Source organism: Ovis canadensis, chromosome 5, assembly GCF_042477335.2.
Source record: "Ovis canadensis isolate MfBH-ARS-UI-01 breed Bighorn chromosome 5, ARS-UI_OviCan_v2, whole genome shotgun sequence".
Classification (NCBI taxonomy): domain Eukaryota; kingdom Metazoa; phylum Chordata; class Mammalia; order Artiodactyla; family Bovidae; genus Ovis; species Ovis canadensis.
Genome location: NC_091249.1, coordinates 81,745,592 through 81,771,228, shown reverse-complemented (window position 1 = coordinate 81,771,228; position 25,637 = coordinate 81,745,592). Strand labels below are relative to the sequence as shown.

Genomic DNA, 25,637 nt, shown 5'->3' with positions numbered 1-25,637 from the left:
TGTCCCAAGAAGGACGAAAGGGAACATGCAGGTGCGACTCACTTCTCTCTGCCTCTTCCTCTGTCCTCTTGGTCTGCAGCAGTGGGAACTTGGCCCAGACTCTTATAAATCATTCCCACAGCTGTGCTGACAGGGGAGAACTGAGTGAGCCATCCATGTGTTTCTGTTTTGCACACTTACCTCTGGTGGGGTTCACCCGCCTTATTTTCCCAGCCTTCTCGCTACACACCTTAAGAAACCAAGGGTGTCTGTGGGCCTGACTGATTGAAGAGCTGGAATCGCAAGCCAGATGGCTCAATTCGGACTCTGGAGAAGGAGCAGCTGCAGCAGCAGCAGGCTTCAAACCCATGTAGCCCTCGCGTTGTCCCCCCACCAAGGCTCATAAAGTGATGCTGCAATGGAAAATCTCCATAGCAATTGTGCTTCTCTCCTGGAAACAAGCACTTTGTGATTTGGAGAAAGTAGGTAGGATTTATACCAAGTAGGATCCTCAGGGTGATGATCCAAATCCAGAGGAATTCAGCTGAGTTTCTAGGCTGTTACTGGGTCCCCTCTTCTTCCCCAAGCAGTTCTTTAGGCTAATTTAACTAAAGAAGTAATACAGGATCATAGTAAAAATAAATTCAAATAATACAAGAATGTACAGTGGGAAAGGTCTCTTCCTATTTCCTGAATCCCTCTTGGTAGTCATTGTTAACTACTTTCTTGTGTTTCCTTTTAGAAATACCCCTTCCAAAAAGGAACATGGATATGTGATATAATGCTTTGTAACCTTGCTTAGGCCACTGACCCCTTTGAGATTTGAGTGGCAGCTGTGGATACTTACAGACTACACCAAGGAAAAGATGTGGCACACCATTTCTTAGGGATGTTTAGTGTCCGCTGGAGAAGGGCACAGCAACCCACGCCAGTATTCTTCCGTGGACGGAGGAGCCTGGTGGGCTACAATCCATGGAACTGGAAGGAGTCGGACATGATTTAGTGACTGATAACAGCATAGTATCTGCAGTCCCCAAGCCTTTCTTCTGTGAAGGGCTCATCTTCTAAATGTCCTGCACAGCATCTTGTGTGCACAAATGCTTTGCAGATTCACACAAAGTAGAAATGTTAGGAGCAGTGATTATTTGTGAGGAGATCTAGGCATTACTGGGCTGAGATGTCCTTGACTGAACCTGTGGGATTTGATAGACACTGTGTGTACTTGCCCATGTGTGTGTCCCCAGCTTACCCCACTCACTGTCTGTCTGTCAGCAGGAGAGGTATTGATTGCAGTAAAAAAAATTTTTTTAACCTGAATGATCAGTCTATTTGTAAAGAAAATACTCATTAAAAATGATCATTATATAGCTAATGGGTGTGTTAAACATTCAATTAATACAAAGAGCATAAAACTAAACGAAGTGAAAATTCTTTATCCTGTCCTGCCCTTTCTGTCAACCTCATTTCCCATCTGTAATCACTGTTGGAGGGGTATACATAATTGAAATATGTAATCGTGTGTGTGTATATATATATATATGATCTCTTTAATCCAGATGAGATTACCCTGTACATACCATTCTGTCAGTTTTATGCCCCCTCAATTTAACATTATGTCTTAGACACACATAGATCAAACTCATTCTTTTAATAGGTGCATAGTATCTTTTGTACTAATGTCTGGTAGGTTTAATTGCATGTAGAGTTTCTCAGAGACACACAGTAGATCACCTGTAGTCATCTGATGCATCGCTCAGATTATAGCAGATGTGTCCTTGTGCTCTGGGGCTCACACTCACTGTGCTTACACCTTACCCCGGCTCCCTGGACTCAGACTCTGTTGGGGAGAGTACGAAGCTGAGAGTGAGCACAGGAGGATGTGTGTGAACGTGTGTGTGATGGCTTAGAAGGAGCTCACAGTTCAGAGTCAAGAGATCTGAGTTTCAGATCTCGTCTCACACCTCTCGGCTGTGTGATCTGTTGAGTGTTTCTCTCCCTGCTTGATTTCATTTCCTTCCGGCTTTACATTGGCCCGGCTGTTGCCTCCCATGAGCCTCACTCAGCCCAGATGGTGCCCATGGTGCAGGAGTGGGTCCTGGCTGGGCGGCTGAGGGTGCGTCAGGGCCCCGCCCATAAGTAATGAGGCTGGACAACAGGAGGCCTGGGATATGCCCCTAGGTCCTCACTCAGTGACCTTGGGCACGTTCCTGTGTCTCTGGGTTTTTGTTCCTCTTGTCCGAGAAAGGAGGGTAGACCAGACCGTGAAAAGGATCCTTCAGTGTCAGAAGTTCTGCGCCACAGGGAGAGTAGGCAGAGTTTTGGGAGGCGGGTCGCCTGGGACAGAAGAAGCCAGTCTCTGCCTGTCTGCCCCTTTGCCCACCTGGCCTTCCTGCTGCAGAACAGATAAGGCGGCCACCTGTGTGTCAGGCACCGAGTAAACCCTCACAGGGCAGCATCAGGTTGTGCCAGGTGTGGATTCTGGAGTCAGGCAGTTCCTGCTTTAAAGCCTGATGCTTTGCTTCAGATCTCTTGCATTAGTTTTCTCATCTATGAAATGGGAGCAACAGTAGTAATGTCATTGGTAGGTTTACACTAGATGATGAGTGCCGCCTCCTTGAGAGCAGGGATTTTTGTTTTTTATAAGCCTTCTGCATCCCCAGTGCCTAAAACTGTTCCTGGCGCACATTAGGTACGCACAGGACACATGTGTTGAATGGCTACTGATAAGATGCCTTGTACCAGTCATGTGTATAATACATGCCCAGTGACTGTTAGCTGTCTTTTTACCCTAATGGTTAGTAAGCACTGCCTATGACTTCAGTTTTCGTAGCAGCCCTGTGAGAGGGCAGTCTTGTTGAGTGCCATGCCCCACAGCTAGCAGACAGCAGAGCCAGACTTTGAATCAGGTATGTCCCCGCTCCTGAGCCCAGGCTCTCCGCTTGTGCCTTGCCGCCCCCATCCCGGAGGGATCACATCCCCCCGTGCCTTCTTGGCTCCCCTCAGTGCTGCCTTTGAAACTCCCTCCTTCTCACTTGCACGCACATTTTGAGGGAAGGAAAGAAGGGTGAGGAAGCTCTGGATGTAGCCTTGTAGGCTGCGGCCCCTTTAGGCTTAGCTCCAAATGGACTAATTCCCAAGAAGCTGTTCTCAAATCTAGGTCCTGGAAGGATGCCTTTGGGCGAGTCTAGCAGTCTTTCAGGGGTTAAATCCACTGCCTGCCTGACCTGCCCTGCCAGGCTTCCTCTGTACAATTTCATTTGTATCAAGCTCTCAACAATGAGGAATAGGATGCAGAGCAGAGTGGAGAATTGCCTGTGAGGTCCTGGCCACCCAGCCTCCTGGGTCCCCCTCCCGAGCCCCCACCTCCACCCCCAGGCGAAGCTCTGCCAGTGCTTACATTTCACAAATTAGATCAACAGAGATGTTTAGGAGGAGAAATGACTGGGGAGTGCTCAGGGAAGGACAGTTAGCAGGGCTTGGGGGTGGTGAGAGGGGAGGCCCCTGGGAACTAGGTTCTCACAGGTCCCCCCACTCTCAAAGCTGGTTTCCCTGTGATGTGCTAGGGCCCCTGCCTGCCTCTTCTCTACCCTAGGGAGTAGGGGGATGGCAGCTGTGACACAGGGAAGTTATGGGGGACCCCATGAAGGAGGGGCAGAGAGCAGCCACAGAGTCCTATTGCTCAGGGACCCTCAGGGTCACTCTGAGCTTGTGTTTCTCCAGTGGTAATCTGCCCACTCCCTGGAACAGGACTGCTTGGAGCTCTGTGAAAAGACGGGCCCCTCCAGAGCCTGGGCTCCAGGTCAGAGCTGCTGAGGATGACTGCGCAGGGGATTGCGTGGGGCTTGCCCCCAGTGCAAATAGATGCTCAGACTACAGAATCTGCATTTCCTAGACTGGGCCTGGACCCAGGCCTTCCCCGCCCCCTCCCCCTCTGCTGTGCAGTAGCTCCTCCTTAGATACCTGTTTTATACATTGTATATGATTGTGCGTCAATCCCAGTCTCCCAGTTTCTCCCACCATCCCCTTTCCCCTCGTGGTGTCCTTATGTTTGTTCTCCGTCTGTGTCTCTATTTCTGCTTTGCAAATAGGTTCATCTGTTTTTTTCTAGATTCCGCGTATATGTGGTAATATACAATATTTGTTTTTCTCTTTCTGACTTACTTCACTCTGTGTGACAGTCTCTAGGACATAGACATTTTAAATACATTCTGTAGAATATTCTAATGGATAGCTCTGGGAGCTTTTATCCTGTTATCTCTGACTCATAGGTTTGGAATTCACTGATAGAGGCAGATAGCACAGAGGTTAAGGGAGTAGGGTCTAGACTCTGCCAGACCTTAAATTTTTGGCCACACAATACGCATGAGAGTTTGTTAATTAATCTCTCTGAGGCTCAGTTTCCTTATCTATAAAATGGGAACCATGATGGTGCTTTATAGCATTAATGTGGGAATGAAATAAGAACAATTGTATGCAGAGCCCTTGGCATGTAATTGTGTGCTAAGTCACTCCTTTGTGTCTGACTCTTCGTGACCCCATAGACTGTAGAGCCCTCCAGGCTCCTCTGTCCATGAAATTCTCCATGCAAGAATACTGGAGTGGGTAACCATTTCCCTCTCGAGGGCATCTTCCTAACCCGGTAATCGAACCTGCAACGCCTACATTGGCAGGGGGACTCTTTACTCCAGACTCTACTCTGGGAAGCCTGGCACATAATTAACTCTCCCCAAAATGGTGTCTAAAAAGGAAAAGTAGACAGTGCCTCTCCCAGCTGGTGTCTTACTTCAGACAAGCCAGTTGGGTGATGGCCAAGCACACCTCAGAGGAGAGTTGCTGATTTTTGTCACTGATAGCCACTCTACAGGGCTGTTGTGACAGAGGCAGAGTGAAGTCATGGTTAAGATCCCAGGACATAGAACCAGGCTGCTTAGGTTCTTCCTGTCTGTGTGATTTTGGTCAGTTAATTAACCTCTCTGAGCCTTAGTTTTCTCATTTGTAAAATGAGGATAATATTTGTAAGAATCATAGAAGTTTGTGTGAATAGTAAAATACTTAGCACAATGCATGGTCGATAGCACAGACTCAGTGATTTGTAGCCAGCTCGATTGCTGTTCACTGTGCACCGGAATCCTGTGTGGTCTCTGTCCTATTTGGCCTAGAGGCTTGTTCAGGCGATGCCCTGTCAGCTATACTGGGACTTTCCATAGCCACAGCAGAATGCAGACAAAGCCGTCACCTGGTTTGTGGTCAGGCCCTTTGCTTCTAGTGTTTGCAGCCTCTGGGGGAAACTGAGGGGTTGGGAGGGGCCTTGGTCAGCGGAGATGAGCAGATAGCTTGGGAACAGGATGCCCACAGCAGTTCTGCCCTCTGCCCTTTCCCGTCTGGACTCAGGAGCGGATGTGACCCTTGGTCTTTGCTCCATTCCCACCCTCAGCTGCTCAGGGAGCACCTTAGGTGTCCCGCTGGGGGCTGGCTCAGGATTGCTGTGTCAGCCTGGGTGAGGCAGCCGGAAAGTCGTCAGGCTCCCTGGCACTGGAACGAGGTCAACCGGGGATGGATTCCAGGAAGGGCTGCTGCTGACTAGGACCTGGCATTGTCTCTCGAGAGCCTCGCGCTCTTCCCAAAGGGCAAAACCTGGGCGGGGATCTGGAGGGGTCCAGGTTAGGGATGGAAGCTGAGACAGTCTAAGAGGGGTCCTGCCAGGTCCTTTACCTTCTGAAATTTCTGGGTGGATAAAGCCTGAGGTTTTGGAGCACACAAAATGCTATGGGACTCCTGGGATTCATTGCTGGGATCTTCCTTCCCCAAAGCCCTGGTCACATTCCGTTGCTCTAGTTTTCATCTTGTAGTGTCAAGGATGGTAGATACCTGCTACGTGGGCCTCTGCTATCCCTTTCATTGATATTGGTGATAATGATTGATAATAAGTCATGGCACTGTTTCTCACCGAATCCAGATAAAGGGCCCAGAAGCCTCAATGATGCAGCATTCCATGCAGCTGTGTCCAATCCATCAGGGTTAAGGGTGGGGAAAGCTTTTTGCCTTCTCTGTTACGTGCTGCTGCTGCTAAGTCGCTTCAGTCATGTTCGACTCTGTGACCCCATAGACAGCAGCCCACCAGGCTCTGCCATCCCTGGGATTCTCGAGGCAAGAACACTGGGGTGGGTTGCCATTTCCTTCTCCAATGCATGAAAGTGAAAAGTCAAAGTGAAGTTGCTCAGTCGTGTCTGACTCTTTGCAACCCCATGGACTGCAGCCTACCAGGCCCCTCCGTCCATGCGATTTTCCAGGCAAGAGTACTGGTGTGGGGTGCCATTGCCTTCTCCACTGTTACATGCTACAGTGATTTATTCCTATGTTCAGACTCTAAGCTCCATGAGGGCAGGCATCTTATCTGTCCTGTTTACTACTCCATCCTTAGCAACTAGCACAATGCCTGACATAGCAGGAAGCATTTGTGGAATGAATGTCTGTCCCCCAATGGAATGTGAGTTACTCAAGGACAAGGATTGTGTCTAGATTACATCTAACACAGAGTAAGGACTCAATGAGTGAAAGAATATAATGAACAAATATACATCTTTATTCTGAGTTCAAGGTTAGCATATGTAACCCAGAGAAAAAAGTAGTCACATATGCTTGGTTGTGGCCACCACCTCACCACAGAGCTGCGTTCCTGATCCAGGGAAATTGGGGCTGGTAGCTGATGACTCTAGCTTTGGCTTCCAAAAACAAAGATACTTGTCTTTCCATTTAATCGTCCCAGGAGTCCTGTGAAGTTAGAAAGTTAACATTGGCATTTGCATCTGGGGAAACAGGCACAGAGTGACTGAAGAAGATTGTTGAAGAGCGTTTGGCAATTTAATACTGGAGCTAAGATTAGAACTTGGGTCTTCTCTCCCCTAGACCAGCACTCTTCCTGTCCTAAACATACCGTCTCTTTCTCAGCCTGTAAAGTTTTCACCTGTGATTTGCTGTATGCCATGTTTGGGATTGGAAGGCTTTTTGGAATTCTAGCCCTGCCATCCTTTACAAGTATTAACTGTCCCTATTCCAGCCCTTTTGGAACCTTCGAGTTTCTCCATGATAGGCTTTCACACCCTGAAACTGTGCACCACATCTCATGCCCACATACGTTTCTCTGGAGAGGAGGTCCCAGTTTGCATCAGATTCTCACCAGGGAGTGCATGACCCCTTAATAAGATTAAAAAGCAGTGATCAAAACCAGCTGTGCCATTTTGCATATGGGGAAACTGAGGCCCGAGCAAGGGGCTTTTCCAGGACCATAGTCTTTGACCAGAGATTCTAATTCTCTTGTCGACAGAGGACTGATTATAGTGAGCAGTGACCTCAGCTATATCATCGAGCCCCTTCCTGACAGTGAGAGCCACCACCGTATTTACAGATCCGAACATCTCAAGCTGCCTCTTGGGAACTGTGGATTCGAGTTCACCGCCAGGGACTGGGTCCCCCAGTTTACAAACCAGACCAAGAAGCGACCTCGCAGGGTGAGTTTCTCAGTACAAGAGTCAGCCGGGAGATAATCCCTTCTGAGCACCCTTACCTTGGATCCAGAAGTGTTTCTAAATTGAATGGAGATGGCTAAGAAGGAGGCAATAGCTTTTTCCTTTTGTTTATTTAAAAATAAGTTTTTGGCTGCGCCACATAGCATGTGGGATCTTACTTAGTTCCCTGACCAGGAATTGAACCTGCGCCCCCTGCATTGGAAGCATGGAGTCTTAACCACTGGACCACCAAGGAAGTCCCAGCATTTTCCTTTTAGTCTAAGTCATTGTTGAGTGTGAGAAACCCTTGTATTTGATAGAATAACTGCTTTAGGGGAAAACATTACTTCATTTAAAATACTCTGAGGTGCTGATTTCGGAAACTTTAAAATGTGAGAAAAAAAATATGCCTCCCTTTTTGAAACAGCTGCTTAACCGCATGCACAAAATGCTTATATTTATTTATACCGAAAATAGAGGTACGTGGTTTAAATATTTTTGGGAGTTTGATTGTCAGCATGTTCCCTCACAGTATGCTGGCCTCTGTTCTGTGTGCACTGGACAGCCAGCTCATTATTTTTGGAGACTACAGGGCTGGACCCGGTGTCCCAGAGCAGCCTCCCGTGATAACCAAGATGGCGGGCAGAGGGTGTAGTGAGAGTGATGGTGAGATGATCATAGCTAAGTTGTCTCTGGAACCTGGTAATGAGGTTCACTGCTTATTAACTCCACCGCTTCTGAGCAGTGTTTTGAAATGAGGCCAAGTCCACCATTTCCATAGCTCTGATGTGCTTATGTCTCTTCCTTAGATGAAAAGGGAAGATTTACACTCCATGAAGTATGTGGAGCTTTACCTTGTGGCTGATTATGCAGAGGTAAGGAGGGGCAGTGGGGTTTAGCAGAAAAATCACTTTCTTAATCACTTCCATTCCAGTCTTCAAACTGCTTTGGGGAAATGCTGAAGTGCCAAAATGCTGAATGGGGGAAATGATGAAAACAATGCATCTTTTTGCAGTTTGCCATGTAATTTTGACCTTAAATCTGACCAAAGGCTCTTTTTGCTATTTTAAACCTAGTTGGGGAAAAAAGCAAGGAGAAAGACGTTCAAGCTCAATACATTAATCAGAAAATCAGGACAAACACTGTTATTTGGATTAACACTCCTAGACCAGATCTGGGAGATCCTTAGGTTTTTGTGCTTACTCTTTGGGAATCCATGAATTCTCTATAGAAATTAAAAAAAATTTTTTTTTTTGCAAAGATAAGGAGTGTATTTATCTGATTGAATACAATTTTCTGCCAGCATGTGGTCCATTTTTATAATCATGTTATAATCATGCCGAATGAGTACCTAAGCCGGAGTTCCCTGAATGTGGTCCCTAGCCCAGCAGCATGAGCAGCACCCAGGGATTTATGACCATACAGATTCGGGGGCTGCACCCAGATGCTCTGAATCCCCAGGTGTGGGGCTGGGGTCTAACAATCCATGTTTTAACAAGCCTCTGTGTGATCCTGGTGCACAGGCAAGTTTGAAAATTACTGACCTAAAGGAGTAGCTGTTTGGCCTTTAATTCCACATTCTTCCAGTTAGGTTCTCATGTGCCTTGGCTTCTAAAATTTAATAAACACTCATTTCCCTCACTCTTCATTTCATTTAGTCATTGATTTCTTGATTCTCTGTTATGTGTCAAGCACAGTGCTTAGATCCCGGAGATGCAAACTTGCCCCCCACATGGCAGAGTTTACAAAAGCAGCACAAAAACCCTCTGATTCCAAGTGTGGTGACTGCACATTGGAGAGGATTAGAGCACAGATAATGAGGGGCCCAGCGTGGAGAAGGCAGTGGCACCCACGCCAGTGCTCTTGCCTGGAAAGTCCCATGGACGGAGGAGCCTGGTGGGCTGCAGTCCATGGGGTCGCTAAGAGTCGGGCATGACTGAACAACTTCACTTTCACGCATAGGAGAAGGCAGTGGCATCCATGCCAGCGCTCTTGCCTGGAAAGTCCCATGGACAGAGGAGCCTGGTGGGCTGCAGTCCATGGGGTCGCTAGGAGTTGGACACGACTGAGCAACTTCACTTTCACTTTTCACTTTCATGCATTGGAGAAGGCAATGGCACCCCACTCCAGTATTCTTCCCTGGAGAATCCCAAGGACAGAGGAGCCTAGTGGGCTGCTGTCTATGGGGTCGCACAAAGTCGGACATGACTGAAGCGACTTAGCAGCAGCAGTAGCAACGTGGTCTTGGGAACTGGGGGAAACCTTCCTGAGATGGTGGTGTTGAAGCTGACTCCTGAAGAGTGAGGTCAGACCCCAGGTTTGCCTAAGTTAGCCGTATTTTACCTCATTTTCACTCTGTGTAGTAGCTCAACCACATAACTGACGTATCTTTCAGGTGTAGACAGTGAGGTGAACTGATCGCTCCCTAGTTCTAACGTTGCAACTCACCTGGGGCTCCCTTTGACAGCGTTCATGAAACTCCCGTCTGTCACACTCCATCCAGATTGAAACCGTTTACCTCAGACTGGGACTCGAACCCAGACAAAATCCAGTTTGGGACTTAAACCCACACGGCTGGGACTCGAACCCAGCCAAAGCCCTGCTTGGGACTCAAACCCAGCCAAAACCCACAGTACCTGGTTTCAGGACCCAATGAAGCTCAGATTCTTGATGTCTCATCACAGAAAGAATTCAGTGAGAGACAAAGTGATAGGTGAGAAGTGGTTTTATTCAGATGCAGAGAGAAGCACCCTCTACAGACAGAGTGTGGGGCATCACAGAGGGCGAATGCTGCCCTGAAATTTGGTGTGATTAGTTTTTACAGGCTGGGTAATTTCATATGCTAATGAGTGGGAGGGTTATTCCAGCTATTTTGGGAGGGGGTAGAGATTTCCAGGATTTGGGCCACCGCCCACTCTTTGGTCTTTTAACAGTGGAACTGTCACCTCTGGGTATGTCATTTCACTTGTTGGTTAAGGTCTAGTCTTGTCTGCCATTCTGGTCCCATTTGATTCTGATCGGTTTATGTTGTGTCCTTGGGCTATGTCATTCTTTCAGAAGTTGTGCCCTGCCGCTTTACCTCCTGTTACAAGTGGGTTCCTGACAGCTCCCCAGAGGCTTATTCTCAGGTGGTTAGTCCAACAGCACAGGTCCTGGAGGCTGTATGGGGTTGGGGAGAACATTTGACTTCATGCTGGGGGAGCGGCCTTCCAGTGTTAGAGGCAGCCCTTGAGTGTCTGCAAGTTTACTGGGCAGAGAAGGAATTGCCGGGCCCTCCAGGCCAAGGGAACATCTTGTTCTGCTTTGAGAGGAGTTTTGCTTTTTAATTGATGTTGGTGTTGGTTGTTCCAGCAGCCTTTTTTTTTTCCCTCCCTTTGTTTTCATTTCCAAAGACTGATGTGTGTGCAGGTTGGGGGAGTGATATGGGGAGCAAAAGCCAAAGGTGATTTGAAAGCCACGGCTATGCAGTCTGGGAGGGGCTAACGGCCCTGGCTCCTGACTCATAGACCTGCCCTTCTGGGAGGGTTGCTGGTTGAAAGCTGAGCTCCTCTAGGGTTGATTTAAATCAGTAGCTTTCGATTATTTTTGTTTTCCCGGTGGGACTTCCTTTTCCAATGTCTAATATAAAAGTCCAGTGAAAACAGACTTCTCCAAGCTGAAGCAGGGGTGAGGACCCTCTTATACCTAAGGTCATCTAATACGGTGGTCTCGAACCTTTTTTTTTGTTTTTTTCCCTATTTTTTGGCCATGCTGTGTGGCATGTGGGATCTTAGTTCCCCAGTCAGAAATCAAACTTGTGGCGCCTGCAGTGGAAGCACAGCATCTTAGCCACTGGACCAGGGGTGTCCTTTTTGTTTTGAGCCGCAGAATCTTTGTTCAGATGACAGCTCCTGGGATCCTAATAGGTAAGCGTGTAGAAACACAGCTGCTCTAAAGCAAAGATGGGGTGAGGCTGCCCTTTGGCCCTGCAGTCTCCCCAGAGGACTCTTGGTGCTGGGTTTTAAGATTTCAGTGAGTGTGAGTCTAGAAGCTGGAGAAGTGAGAGCAGGGTATTAATTGGGGTCTTTAGTCTCCTGACCTCCAGAGTCACAGCAAAACCCCTAGAGGAAAACTGTCCGCCCCAGATGCTTTCAGGGCTGTGGTGCCCTGGAAAACTGTCTCCTGTTCTAGAAGACAGCACCTCCACTAGGAGGAGCCTGTCAGGTGCTGCCACAGGCCATGATTCTTGCCGCTCTGTGGATGGTGGATAGGCTCTGTGCTAACTTCCCAGGTCCCTGCTTTGGCTGATTTATGACAAGGGTGAGTGGAGGATATGAGAGGCCAGGCTGGGCCCACAGGCTCACAAATCCCTGCCCCGTCACTTCCTCTTCCCCCACTCCCTGTCCAAGTGGCCTCATATCCTCCACAGGCAGCAGTGTATTCCTGACAATGAGTTAATTTGAAAGGATGGAAAGACAGGGACAGGGTGGGCTACCTTATCTGTGATTTATAACCTGGTGCTGAGACAGGCCAGGCTTCTCCTGGGCTCTGAACTTGGCATCGGGAATAGAGACAAGGATGGTGTTACTGCCTGGAGAGAGGGTTTGTAGCAGAAAAAATGATCAAGCAGCTCCCTGGGCCTAGTTTGGAGCACTTGGAGTGGTTTGTCTTTTGCTTTTTTGTTTTGTTTTATGTTTATTTGTTTCTAGAAAGGTAGAGCAGGTACTTTTTTTTTTTTTAAAGCTTTTTATTTTATTTTTGACTACGCAGTACAGCATGTCGAATCTTAGTTCCCTGACCACGTATCAAACTTGCTCCTCCTGCTTTGGAAGCCCAGAGTTTTAACCACTGAACTGCCAGGGACGTTCCCTGGAGTGGTTTTCAGCTTATTCATTCCTCAGGTAAAGCGGGATGCCTAGGCAGAGGAAGAGCAAGATGGGATGTTGTAGGAGGAGATAGGGTAGCTGTGAGAACAGGTGTGCCAAGGACTTTCAAGACACAGATGGGACGTGGGCCAGCTGGGAAAGACCAGCCGATGCACTGTGTTGCAGTGTCTGTGTCCACCCAGAAAGTGTGAAGGGGAGGCACTGTTTTCTTTACGTCGGAGGTCTGTAAGCTATAGCCCATGGCCAGATCCAGCCCACTCCAGGGTTTTATAAATTTTTCTGAAACACATCCATGCATGTATTGTCCATGATTACTTTTGAGCTAGAGTGGCTGATTTGAGTGCTTCTGGTAGAGACAGTATGACTGCAAAGCCTATAATGTTAACAACCTGGCCATTTACAAAAAACAAAGTTGACTGACTCCTGCCTGAAGCTCTTCAGGACAGCATGATACTTTCCTTAAACTGTGGTGGTATTATCAGGTAGCTGTTTGAAGATAGGATTAATATATTTGAAAGACAATGAAGTCTGCCTCTGATGTTCTAATGAGTATTCACTAAATGCTGCAGCGCTTGCTGTGCAGTGAGACCAGTTTAGAAACGCAGTGACTCTGTAAAGAGAAGCTTCAGGATTGATACCTTGGGAAAGTCTGAGTCCCACAGTCTTACATGGAATTTAACTGTGTAAAAAGCAGTCATTAAAATGAGTTGGTTGCCATTCTGATGGAGGCCCAGGAGGGTCCCAAAGCAGTGGGAGAAAAGGAAACAGGTTTCTCCCTGTTTGTTTGCTGAGACACCCCCCTATCCAGACAAATACCCCAGGGTGTCTGTTTTTTTTTGTTCTTGAATATTCTTGTGGGATTTTGTGGAGGAAGGATGTGAAGGTTTGAAGTAACATATATTCATGTATATCCAGAGTAATTCAGATAGTAACACAGTAATTCTGTGTTACCACAGCAGTGTGTGGGACATATCTATTCTTTTCAAATTTAGGCTGCAGTTGTGGCAAATCTTATCTTTATGCCATGAAGCATCCCTTCATCATTGCAACTGAACATGATATATTCTTCTGAAGCAGGCATGATGAATGTGAGGCTACCTATGGAAATGTGCTCCTCCTGGTACCTGTGGCAGACATTTCTGATCGAGTACAGCACTCTTTCCTGCTGAGCCCTTTGCAGCCTCAGAATCCTTCTCACTGTGGAAGGCACTTCAGTTGATCTGAGTGATGCGCCAGATGAAGCCTGTTTGCCAGGATCTTATGATCCTCATTGCTAGCACTCACTTTGTGTCACTCACGTGGCCTCTTATTTCTGTGCAGGTTTTCTCAGCCCATTTCAATTTCATACTCCTTAAATACAAAACCTGCCTTCGTTGTTATTTCTGATCCCCTCTGTGTTCTAGCTGAAGCTCCTTCAAGGTGAGGGCCAGGACCTCATACTTTGAGTCCTACCCATCACCAAATGCAGTGCCTTGCACACTGTGGGTGTTCAGCAACTGTCTGACCCTGTTGACCATTACCTGCATAGAGTTCTTGGGTGATCCCTGTGATGGTGGCTCCATGCTGGGGAAATGACTGTGGCAAGGACTGGATTGGTCCCTCTTCTAAGCCACAGTGGGAGTTTGCAGAAGGCCTTGTAATTAGGGGGAGAGGAGAACAGGGTTGACCTGGAGGAAGACAGTTCAGTTCACTACACAGCTACTGCATGCCTACTGTATGCCTGGAACTGAACTGTTATCTGGAGATACCAGGATGGATGTGACTCAGGTTCTGCCTTCGCCGAGCTGTCAAAGGGAGATAGTCCTAAGGAAATGACTGCTCACAGAAGACGGGAGAAAGTGAAGGATTTCACAGACAAGTAATGAGACACACGTGGGGTCCTGGGAAGGATTCTGGGTTCTCACCTAGTTCTGCTTGCCCCATTTAGTTTCAGAAGAACGGCCGGGACCAAGATGCCACCAGATACAAGCTTATGGAGATCGCCAATTATGTTGATAAGGTGAGACCAGGTGTGTACTTGTGGGAAAGGTGCCAGCACCTTAGCGGAGCTGCCCAGCAGGAGCTGACCTACCTCTTCCTGGAGCGGCTGCCCTGACAGCTTCCAGGAGGCAGTAGTGATGCTGCAGGGATTCGGTGCTCACGACAAGTCATCAGCTGCATGGACCTAGCCAAGTAACTTGTCTTGTTTGGGTTGTGGTTTTGTTTTTTAATTTACAAAATAGGGTTGATTTAAACCAATAGCTTTTGATTATTTGTGTTTTTCCAGTGGACTCCTTTTTCCAACGTCTAATATAAAAGTCTGAGGAAAACAGACTCCTCAAAGCTGAAGCAGGGCTGAGGACCCAGAGTACTGTCCTCTGACACCCTCCCCCTCACCCCTGCCTTAAAGTTGAGGAGTGGATTGCTTGGGCTCAATCTGTGTCATCTCCGCCTGTTAAAACAGTTCTAAAATTATTTGGTTTTGTCTCTTAGAAAGGCTGAGCAGAGGGTTAACTTTTCTAGGTCAGGCTCTTTTAAAACATGCTGTTAGGAAATACCCAAATTCTTTAATTTGACTAGAATAGGCTGGTCTGGGATTTGGAAATACTTTGTTTATATGAAAGAATGCAAAATGAAGTAAAAGAGGTAACCTAGAATGACAGTGGTGTCTTGGTAGGCAAGTAGTAAATAGTTTTTTTTTTTTTGGGGGGGGGGTTATTCTGCTGGTGTTTATTATTATTATTATTATTATTTTTAATTTTAGTTTTTTATTTTTTAAATTTTAAAATCTTTAATTCTTACATGCATTCCCAAACATGAACCCCCCTCCCACCTCCCTCCCCATAACATCTCTCTGGGTCATCCCCATGCACCAGCCCCAAGCATGCTGCATCCTGCGTCAGACATAGACTGGCGATTCAATTCACATGACAGTATACATGTTAGAATGTCATTCTCCCAAATCATCCCACCCTCTCCCTCTCCCTCTGAGTCCAAAAGTCCGTTATACACATCTGTGTCTCTTTCCCTGTCTTGCATACAGGGTCGTCATTGCCATCTTCCTAAATTCCATATATATGTGTTAGTATACTGTATTGGTGTTTTTCTTTCTGGCTTACTTCACTCTATATAATCGGCTCCAGTTTCATCCATCTCATCAGAACTGATTCAAATGAATTCTTTTTAACGGCTGAGTAATACTCCATTGTGTATATGTACCACAGCTTTCTTATCCATTCATCTGCTGATGGACATCTAGGTTGTTTCCATGTCCTGGCTATTATAAACAGTGCTGCGATGAACATTGGGGTACATGTGTCTCTTTCCATTCTGGTTTCCTCGGTGTGTATGCCCAGCAGTGGGATTGCTGGGTCATAAGGTAGTTCTCTTTGCAATTTTTTAAGGAATCTCCACACTGTTCTCCATAGTGGCTGTACTAGTTTGCATTCCCACCAACAGTGTAGGAGGGTTCCCTTTTCTCCACACCCTCTCCAGCATTTATTGCTTGCAGATTTTTGGATCGCAGCCATTCTGACTGGTGTGAAGTGGTACCTCATTGTGGTTTTGATAAGCATTTCTCTAATAATGAGTGATGTTGAGCATCTTTTCATGTGTTTGTTAGCCATCCGTATGTCTTCTTTGGAGAAATGCCTATTTAGTTCTTTGGCCCATTTTTTGATTGGGTCGTTTATTTTTCTGGAGTTGAGCTGCATAAGTTGCTTGTATATTTTTGAGATTAGTTGTTTGTCAGTTGCTTCATTTGCTATTATTTTCTCCCATTCAGAAGGCTGTCTTTTCACCTTGCTTATAGTTTCCTTTGTTGTGCAGTAAATAGTTTTTAAAAGTAGATTTTAATCACGTGGTATTGCAGGTCTCTGAGAATCTGATCACGTTTATTATACAGTCTCAGGGCACTCAGGAAATGTCTGAGGCTTAACTCTTGGTCTGCTAGGGATTCATGGATCCCAAGTCTGAAGGGGGAATCATTTTTTTTTAAATATTGGAGGATAAAGAAGAGAACTTCAATATTTTTAGGGATTTACAAACAAATTTGGTAGTGTTCTGGATTCATTGGATGGGAGGGTCTGTGCCCTCTGTTTTTGCTTTAGATGACTCTGGAAGTGATGGTCCTTGACAGGTGAAAGTAAACACAAACACTGGCATTTCCTGGAAGGGAGCACTCCAGGAACCCAGTCCAGTCCTCTCTCTCGCCTTCAACTCCTCAACAATCACATTGAAATGATCCCACAACCCAAACACTGAGCATCTGGGAAAATAAGAAAAGCTGTTTCCCTGGGGTAGACCCTGTTATCACCCACGTGACGGCTATTGTTCTGGAGACGCTGCAGGTGGGAGACTTGGCTGGGTTTCCTTTGTGGACTCTGCAGCTGGTCCGGGTGTTAAAATTGGGGGTGCTGGTGAAAAGTGGAAGGAGAAGAGAGGCACTAGCCAGCCCCCATCCTTGCTGGAAGTCCCCAACCTTGCCTGCTGGTTTGTTTTGTGAAGCAGCCTTGATTCTCTCATCTTCAGCTGAGGTGAGTCACCCCTGGCTGGGGTGAGGGCAGGCAAGCCCATTTCTCTCAGGCTTGCTGACCCAGCTCCTTGAACTGAACTGTTAGGAACTAAAACTGGAATGCACTGGACTCCTTTGCCGAATCATGAACCCAGTCTAGAATGTTTTTCCTTCCCTGTGAAAAAGCCAAGTCAACTCCTCAAAAAGCTCCCTAGTGAAGCAAGTTTGAATTGGAATCCAAACCCTTCATTTTCTGGAATGACTGACCTGGCACAAAACAGGAAAATCACAGTTTCCGTTGAAATCAACTGATATTTTGCTGAATCTGGAGACCATTTACACCACCATTTCCTGGGGGCAAGTTGATTCTCTGGATGGGTAAATAGGGCAGCACTTCAGTGTAGGGTCATGAGTAGACTCTGAGGTCTAATAATCCAAGTCTTCATCCCAACTCTGCCAGCTTCCTGCTGAGAATTCAGAAAGTTACTGAACTTCTCTAAGCCTCAGTCCTTAATATGTAGAAAGTAGTTGATAAACATTGTTGCTACGATTGTTATTTTTACCAGGGGCCGTACCTGCCACTTTTGGATTGAGACGACATCTCCTGCTTACATGACCTAGGTTTGGCTGTGATGACTTTTTTTTAGGCCAAAGCATAAGGCATGCAGCATCTTCACTGACCAGGGATCAAACTCGTGCCCACCTTGCATTAACCACTGAGCCACCAGGAAAGTCCCCATGATGACTTTTTTTTTAAAGTTGCTGCCTCAGTATTCTCTAGGGCTTGGCCAGTCAGGGAATTTCTGGTATCTACGCCTTCCAGTACTTAGCTTTAAAGAAAACCTTCTTCCTGCTGTGTGTGCGTGAGATGAAAGATACTGTGTAGTAAAGGTTAGATGTAGCTCTAGCATTAAGGAGCCCAAGAATCAGGTCTCATTTATAGAATTTCAGTATCTCTGGATTGCGTAAAATCATGAGGATTATCTGGGACGTTTACAGCCTCGTGCTTACAACCTGTTTGTGGTATCCTTTACAAAACCCGAGAACTTCCAGTGATGGGGAAGGAAATTTCGAGAGTAAGCACATCTATGTGTATATATCATCATTTATACCCATTTACTTCCAAAATGAGTGGGAGACATCTTTCAGTAAAGTCATATACAATTTGGTATATCCACGGCATGGAATACTGGTCAGCAATAAGAAGTGGCAGAATGATACAGACAGCAAGATGGATGAGACTCAGAACATGCTAAATGAAAGAAGACACACAGGACCACGTATTATATAATTCCATTATAGACTATATCCAGAAAAGGCAAGTCTGTGGAGATAGAAAGTAGATTAGTGATTACCCCGGTCTAGGGGTGAAAACGGGCAATGATAGTAAATGGACATAAGGTTTCTTGTTCGTATGATGAAAATACTCTAAAATTGGATTATGGTGATCACTTTACAACTTGGTAAATTTACTAAAAAATATTACCCTTAAAGTGGGTGGATTCTATGATGCATAAATTATACCTTAATAAAGTTGTTTTAAATACTCATATACAAGAGAACTTTGTAGACATATATAAAAATAAGGGCCATGAAAGGAATTGGGTGGGGTGATTGTACCAGACACATGAGCCAAGGGTACTTGTTACAGATGACAGTGAGGCTTAGCTCTTGAGCAGCTTTGAAAGTTTCTTCCTATTTTAAAATGAAATGTGTCTTCCTGTCTGTCTTACCTATTGACTGAGCCCCAGTTTAGGCTCATGTGTAATAGTGCTGCCCCTTTCTCCACTAAGAGCCCTGTGCATGTCTGAAAGCAACTCTGTGTCCTGACTCAGTCTTCATTTCTCTAAGCTAAGTCACCCCCGCTCTGCTACCAGAGGCAGAGCCTCTCTCAGGATGTTGTGCCTCTCTCAGGATGTTCCCCTTCTGAGAAATCTGAAGAGCAACACCTGTTCCCTCCTCCCCTGGAGGCAGGTAGAGAAGAGAAATCTGGAATCTGAGCTCCGAGCACTTTTAATGGGAAGGGGTTCATATTCTCAGGTGGTACCGACAGATGACGCTGTGACTTTTCCGTGTGTGTTTTCAGTTTTATCGATCCTTGAATATCCGGATTGCCCTTGTGGGCTTGGAAGTGTGGACTCATGGGAACATGTGTGAAGTTTCAGAGAACCCGTACTCTACCCTCTGGTCATTTCTGAGCTGGAGGCGCAAGCTGCTCACCCGGAAGAACCATGACAACGCGCAGTTAATCACGTAAATAGCTTTTTCCATGTGTGTTGCCTTGCCCTTGGCTGCAAAGCCCCCGCCCCCAGTGCGTGTGCTGTCTGTCCTTTCTCCCCAGTGTTGACAGTTGGCTGGACTAAGCTATCCTGACTCTCCATTCCAGTAACCAAATATTCCTCAGGCATGTGCTCTGTGCCCAGTATATTCAGGAAAATACTAAAAAGCCCGAGTCATAACAATTCCAAGAAGTGTTTACAACCCAAATTAGAAAATTAGTGCCTTAGACATATTTAGCTGAGTCTCTGAATCAACTGGCTGTGTGTTTGGGAAGTGACTGACTGTTCATCATGGCTGCGTTGAAACAGACTTTCTAAGGGGCTCACTCTGATCTTCATGGCGTTTTGTTCTAGCGCAGGAGTGGATCTCCCCATGCAGGCCCAGGAGAGGGGCCTCCCCAGCTTGTCCTCATGTCATTCCCAGGGTCTCAGGGCCAACTGCGAGGTAGTCAAGTGGCAGATGATGCAGGAATAGTGCGTTTGAGGGGAGGGAGACATGGTGGGGAGAGAGTGGTTGTGTTGGAGTTTGTTCAATCCCATAAAGAAAAGAACAGAAACTGATGGGGGTCATGGTGGCCCGTGACAGTCCCCCATGATGGCAATCTGGTATTTATTAGTGCTGACTTCCAAAGGTATTCTGAGGAAGTTACAACAAAAAGCACATAAATAATAAAGCCATTTTTTCCTGTTTCCTAAATATCTCTGAAACAACAATCATTTAAACCTTTGTTTCCACTTTAAAAGAGACCGAGGAAATAGCTCTACCCAAAACCTGAGTTCTTATTTCTTGATGACACACTTACCTAGGAAGAGTCTTTGATTACCAAAGCTTTGGCCTGATCTTTGAAAGTCTGGTGTCCTGCTTTGGGCAAGACCTAGAATCCAGTTTCCAGTATAACGTCCTCAGTGCCATGTCTGAGTTTATCAGACAATCAGTAGGGCTTCCTAGAGATTTGCATGTATTTTTTCTTTTTTTTGCAAATTATTCCTCTAAAGATAAATCTGCATTGAATTCAGCAAACATGTGTTAAGCACCCGCTGTGTTTCTGATTCTAAGCTAAGTTCTCATGATCCCAAAATAAATAAGATAGTCTTGGCTCTCTGAGATGTCATGGACTATATAAGAAGGCAAACACAGAGATATGAAAGCACGACGTAATGAATTTCCATGTAGATCCTTTAAATAAATTTCATGGTTTGTGGCATGCACGAAAACACCGGTATTTGATTCATTCCTTTGCCCCTGTGCTGGATGCAGACAGATGAGAAAAGAGTGTATTAAACTAGGGGAATGTAGCTGGCTGTTGCAGATTAGGGTCACAGTCACAAAACAAAGGCAGAAACAGCTCATCCTCACACCCAGCTGCACTCTATCCCTATGGGACACAGCTGTTTCCTTGGCCCCAGAGTGATTCAGCAGAGAAACATCAGCGCCCGCAGCTGCTGCCCTGACCGCACCGCCCCCCCACCGCCCTGTCCCCTGCCGTAGACATACCACAGAGCCAGGGATATGGCGGGGGACCTTGGCAGCTGGCGGAAGTGGGCATGATTCACTTCAGCAGTAGAATCTGTGCCACCCTTCCCTCATCCCCACCCTCTGATCTTTTCCTCTCTAGCAGGAATGGGATGCAGCTTTGCAAGCCCTGCCCATTTCCTTCCAGGGGATGGGATTATGGCGGTACTGTGGGAAGAAGTGACCTTTTGCTTTCTTTTCTGTTTGTCTAGAGCAGTTAGAGAGTAGGTGAGAAGAATAGAGAGGTGTGGTGACCTGGGAATTGTTACGTTGGCTTAGAGTAGCAGAACCTCTCCCCTTGGGAATGATCTGGGAATGTCAGCAGGGCCGAGGAAGGCCATGATGGCTTCTGGGCACATGGGAGCAGCCCCCTCAGCCCCTACCCTAGTCACCTCTCCTCCCTTCCCGCAGGGGCATGTCCTTTCATGGCACCACCATTGGCCTGGCCCCCCTCATGGCCATGTGCTCCGTGTACCAGTCTGGAGGAGTCAACATGGTGAGTCTCAAGCCATTATTAATTCCGCAGAAAGTAGAAAACTGCCCTACAAAATAGGAGGTCATCTTCTAACAATAATTGTGTATGAAGTATTACAGGAAAATAGGTTAGATATAAAGAAGGGAAGTTTTTTTTAAATGAAGGTATTAAGTTCTAAGAGATGGAGGTACTAAGGGATGAGTTTTCATTTATTGTCATTTATCCCCAGTTCTCAAACTCAGGAGAACCCTGAAGCAATTACATGAATCATACATCACTACATCTCTTATATGGTCCAGACCAGGGCTGACAAATTTTAAGATACAGAGATAAAAATGATTTTATTTCAAGCCTTGGGTTGTTCTGTGTATCTTTATGGAGCAAGAGCCTGTCTCAAAGTCACAGTTAGGAAATTATTGCCTTCTTTTGACATTCTCTCTGAGTTTGTGAGAATGTTTGTGCTATTCATTTCTGGCCTGTGAAGTAGACAGCAAGGAGGCTGCTGGGCATTTATCTGCCAACCTCTCTGTGACCTGTGCTTACTGACAAATGCTGCAGGGTGCTTAAGATCATGGGCTTTAGTCCCTGAGCCTGTGTGCCCAGCAATTGTGTTATCAGTGGAGAGCTTGGCTAAGGAAAAGGCAGGGCTGCAGAGGGGAGCTGTCTTTGACCTGAGCTCTCTCCCCGAGCAGGACCACTCTGAGAATGCCATCGGCGTGGCTGCCACCATGGCCCATGAAATGGGTCACAACTTCGGCATGAGCCACGATTCCGCGGATTGTTGCTCAGCCAGCGCGGCTGACGGTGGGTGCATCATGGCTGCGGCCACCGGGTAAGTCAAGCGGGAAGCTGAGTACAGGGAGGAGGGCAGAGTGCGACAGGCCAGTGCAGCCCAAGTGTTACTCCTGGCCCAGGGAGCCTCTGTTATACTTCTGACACATGCCTTGAAGAGAGAAGGGGAAGAAGACAAAGAAAACAAATGTTGGAAGCAGCGCAGGTTTCTAGCAGAAACTTTGGTGTGGTAGAACCTGTTGTTTAGTCCAACTCTTTGTAACCCCATGGACTGTAGCCCACTAGTCTTCTCTGTCCATGGGATTTCCCAGACAAGAATTCTGGAGTGGGTTGCTGTTTCCTTCTCCAAGGGGGTCTTCCCAACCTTGGGGTGGAACCTGCATCTCCGGCATTGGCAGGTGGAATCTTTACCACTAAGCCACCAGGGAAGCTGATAAAACCCGAGATTCACTTAGTTTCTGCCTCGGTGGTCTTCAGCTGTAAAATTGGTCTGACCACATGTGTCTTTTCCACTTCACGATTTTTTGCTGAGAACCCATTTATAACAGCCATAACCCTTCATCCCTTCATGTGAAGGAAGTGTGATCGGGGCTGTCACGCCTAGGCCTGGAAGCGCTGATGTTGCCTCCAGAACAAGGAGAAGGAAGGACAGCAACCCCACACCCCACGGTGACTCCTCAGGGGTTTTGCAGGCTGCATTTACCACAAGGAACAGGGATAAGGCAGCTCCATCTCACTGTAGTTCTGAGGGGTCTTTAAACCAGAGCCTTTTAAAGAGAACTCTCAAGTTGCTTCAGAGGACTTAGAGTCAGTGTCTGGACTCACACAGCAGAGAGCACCAGGTTCTTCAGGGACCCGAGTCACTCTTCAGAAGGCATCACGGTGGGAGCTTGTGTTCCTCCTACGGAAAGCCACTAGGGCCGGCTCATGCTGCTCAGGGAGTCGTGTTGCTGTGTCTCTGAGAGGAGATGCAGCTTTCTAGGTGTTCCAGTGTCTTCTCCTCACTTCGTGGAGAAAGTGTCACACAAAGGATGATGTTGATATGCAGGAGACAGCTCTGTGGTGCGTGCTCAAATCTCTGCTGTTTGAACAGGGTTCAAGCTCGCTGTTAAGTCCGCCTCTTTCTCTCTCAATCTAAAAATCTTATTTGTAGACAGGTGGTTGAGAGAATTATGTTAACTACTACAATTTGTTTTAAACTGTTCAGACATTTTAGTAATTTAACAATTTTTAGTGACGGGCTTTTTGTGACATTCCTGACAACTGAAGGAAACCCTCCAGTGTCTAACCTGTACTTGGTTTAGGTAATTGGGATCAGGATAACTCTTACTCTGTACACTCAAATCATGGTACCCACCTCTCACCAAGGAGTGCATGACTTCTGATTCTTTTCCCCAATAGCGGGATGCAGGGCCTTTCACACTCTTGCGATACAGGCCATGTGTTTGTGAGTTGGGCGGTTGAGTTTGGAGTGCTGCCTGCATCGTTAGAGCAGAGATCAGATCACTGGCCCAACAAAGAAATTAAACCCATAAACTTGGCCTTTTTTGGCCTGGTCTTCTGTTCTAAGAAAATCTCCATCTAATATCAGCTTCAGGAAAAGTTTGGGTTGGCTGGAATTTTATTCCACTCTAAGGCTCAAGAGACCTATTGTAACATACTAGTTATCCTTTATTTATTGCAACTCCTTCATGGAAAGGGCTGAAATCTTTGCTTCGGATTCTCCAATAAATCCTCCATGGAGAGAAAGGGAAAAAAAGCCATTATGTGGTAGTTAATATTTCTTAGCTCATAGAAAGTTAATGTACAGGTGATGTTCTCAGGGGGCAGAATGTATGTGCATGGGCCTGTGGGGGTCTGAATCCAGCTGGAATCAGCCTCATGGGCAGCAGGATTGATGCTATTCTGGCAGCTTGGTGCTCAGACCCCCCAGCTGATTCCACCCTGGCTCTCCTCCCAGGCACCCCTTTCCCAGAGTGTTCAACAGATGCAACAGGAGGGAGCTGGACAGGTATCTGCAGTCAGGCGGGGGGATGTGTCTCTCCAACATGCCAGACACCAGGACGCTGTATGGAGGCCGGAGATGCGGAAATGGGTACCTGGAAGATGGGGAAGAGTGTGACTGTGGGGAGGAGGAGGTAAGGTGTCATGCCATGTTAGTGGGAGGGGAAGAATTTACAGTGACTTCAAATCTCAAGGTCAAAGAACATGTATCTGAAAATTAGTCGTAGGCATTTCCTACATACATGTGGCAGTCAAAGACCCCATCACAAATAACATATCGGGAGTAAGCCTTAAAATTGGACCATTTATGTAGATTCTCCCAGTTTGAGGTTGACAGTATCTGTGTCCAAAATGCAGGGGAGTTCTCCTTGTGAGCATCTGATCTACCCAGAAACCACCGTCCTGGCCAGTGGAGCTACAGATGGCCTCCTTGGCTGTCCACAGCCAGATACGTGAACTTAAACCTGGGCATTATGAGGATACTTAAAATAACAAGCTCATGCTCTTTGACCTGTAGAAGAAATGATTGAAAGGGGATGTAGGAAGTCCTGTCAAGCCTGAAAGGGGCTTCTAGGAGGAAGAAAGAGCAGAATTGGTGGTGTACAAGCCCTTTCCTTCCTTCTGATCTTCAGGATGAATATAGTGGGCATATCATAGCTCTGTCACTTCTAACAGATGCTAGTGGTTCTGCAAAAAGCAGAACTGGATAGTTTCATATCTATTTTATGAAGCGTGAAAATATGAACGTTAACGTGCAGAACAGTTTGTGGGAGAATGTGTCAGTAGTCTATGGGTTCAGAATAAACTCTGGGGATGAGATTGATGGTCTATATATGTGGGCAAAGACTATTTGCTGTTTTAATCTTCTCTATGGTTTGACTTTTTTAAAATGCCAGCATGTAACTTTAATAAAACAAGAACCATTTAAAGGCTTCCCACCTGCACCAGCATGAGTTCAGAGAGATCAGCCCAGACCCTTCAGAAAGGACAGGGTTGTATTATCATGGAGGGCCCAGTGAGGTTGAGGGGCCCACTGCTATGAGTGGGCTTGGCCAATGGCTTATATTCAGAGCAGTTTCTCCTTCAACAAATGAGTATGTGATACTAGGTCATGTCCCAGGGATAGGAAAATAAATAGGTAAAAAAAAAATAGACGTGGTCCCTGTCCTTATGGGGTATATAGTCCAAAGCCAGAAACACACATTGACCAAATAGCTGCAAAAATGTATAAATACAACTGTGGTAAATACTAGGAGAGCCAATAGCATGATGCTAGGAGTGTATGTAATATGAGGGGAGCTGCCCTACTCAGGTGGGGGTGGACTCTGACCCTACACTCGAAGGCTGAGGTAGGAGTTAGCGAGGGGTACGAGGAGGGGGAAGGCACACTTTAGCTAGTGGGAGAGCTGTGCCTTGGGGTGGGAAGATGCCTGGTGTGCTAGAAGGGGAGGAACATGGGTCTGCCTGGATCCCAGGAAGACATGGTCTCTGGATGTTGGATTGGGGATGAGAAAAACAAATCATGACATTTCCTTATAATGTAGTACTATGCTAAAAATCACATTTTAGAAGAATCCATGATTACAAGGAAAAGTAGGGGTAGTGTGTTAAGTTTAAAAGTGGCATAGATATTGTGATTTTGTAAAATAACTATATGTTTATAAATGTGTCAAAATGCAGTTGTGTCTAAGTTGTGTGTTACTGATGATTCTGCTTATGTATATTCTTTATAA

At 46.4% G+C, this 25,637-nt stretch overlaps 1 protein-coding gene across 2 annotated transcripts in view; it reads left to right on the top strand.

Moving 5' to 3' along the window:
• ADAM19 (ADAM metallopeptidase domain 19) overlaps positions 1-25,637 on the top strand; it is a 95,498-nt gene that overhangs the window by 49,064 nt on the left and 20,797 nt on the right. For both annotated transcript variants that reach the window (XM_069592498.1, XM_069592497.1), the window contains exons 6-12: positions 7,304-7,487; positions 8,294-8,359; positions 14,277-14,348; positions 18,928-19,094; positions 21,045-21,129; positions 21,801-21,940; positions 23,861-24,038. In XM_069592498.1, the coding sequence (XP_069448599.1) occupies positions 7,304-7,487; positions 8,294-8,359; positions 14,277-14,348; positions 18,928-19,094; positions 21,045-21,129; positions 21,801-21,940; positions 23,861-24,038 (892 nt within the window). The remainder of the gene's footprint in view (positions 1-7,303; positions 7,488-8,293; positions 8,360-14,276; positions 14,349-18,927; positions 19,095-21,044; positions 21,130-21,800; positions 21,941-23,860; positions 24,039-25,637) is intronic.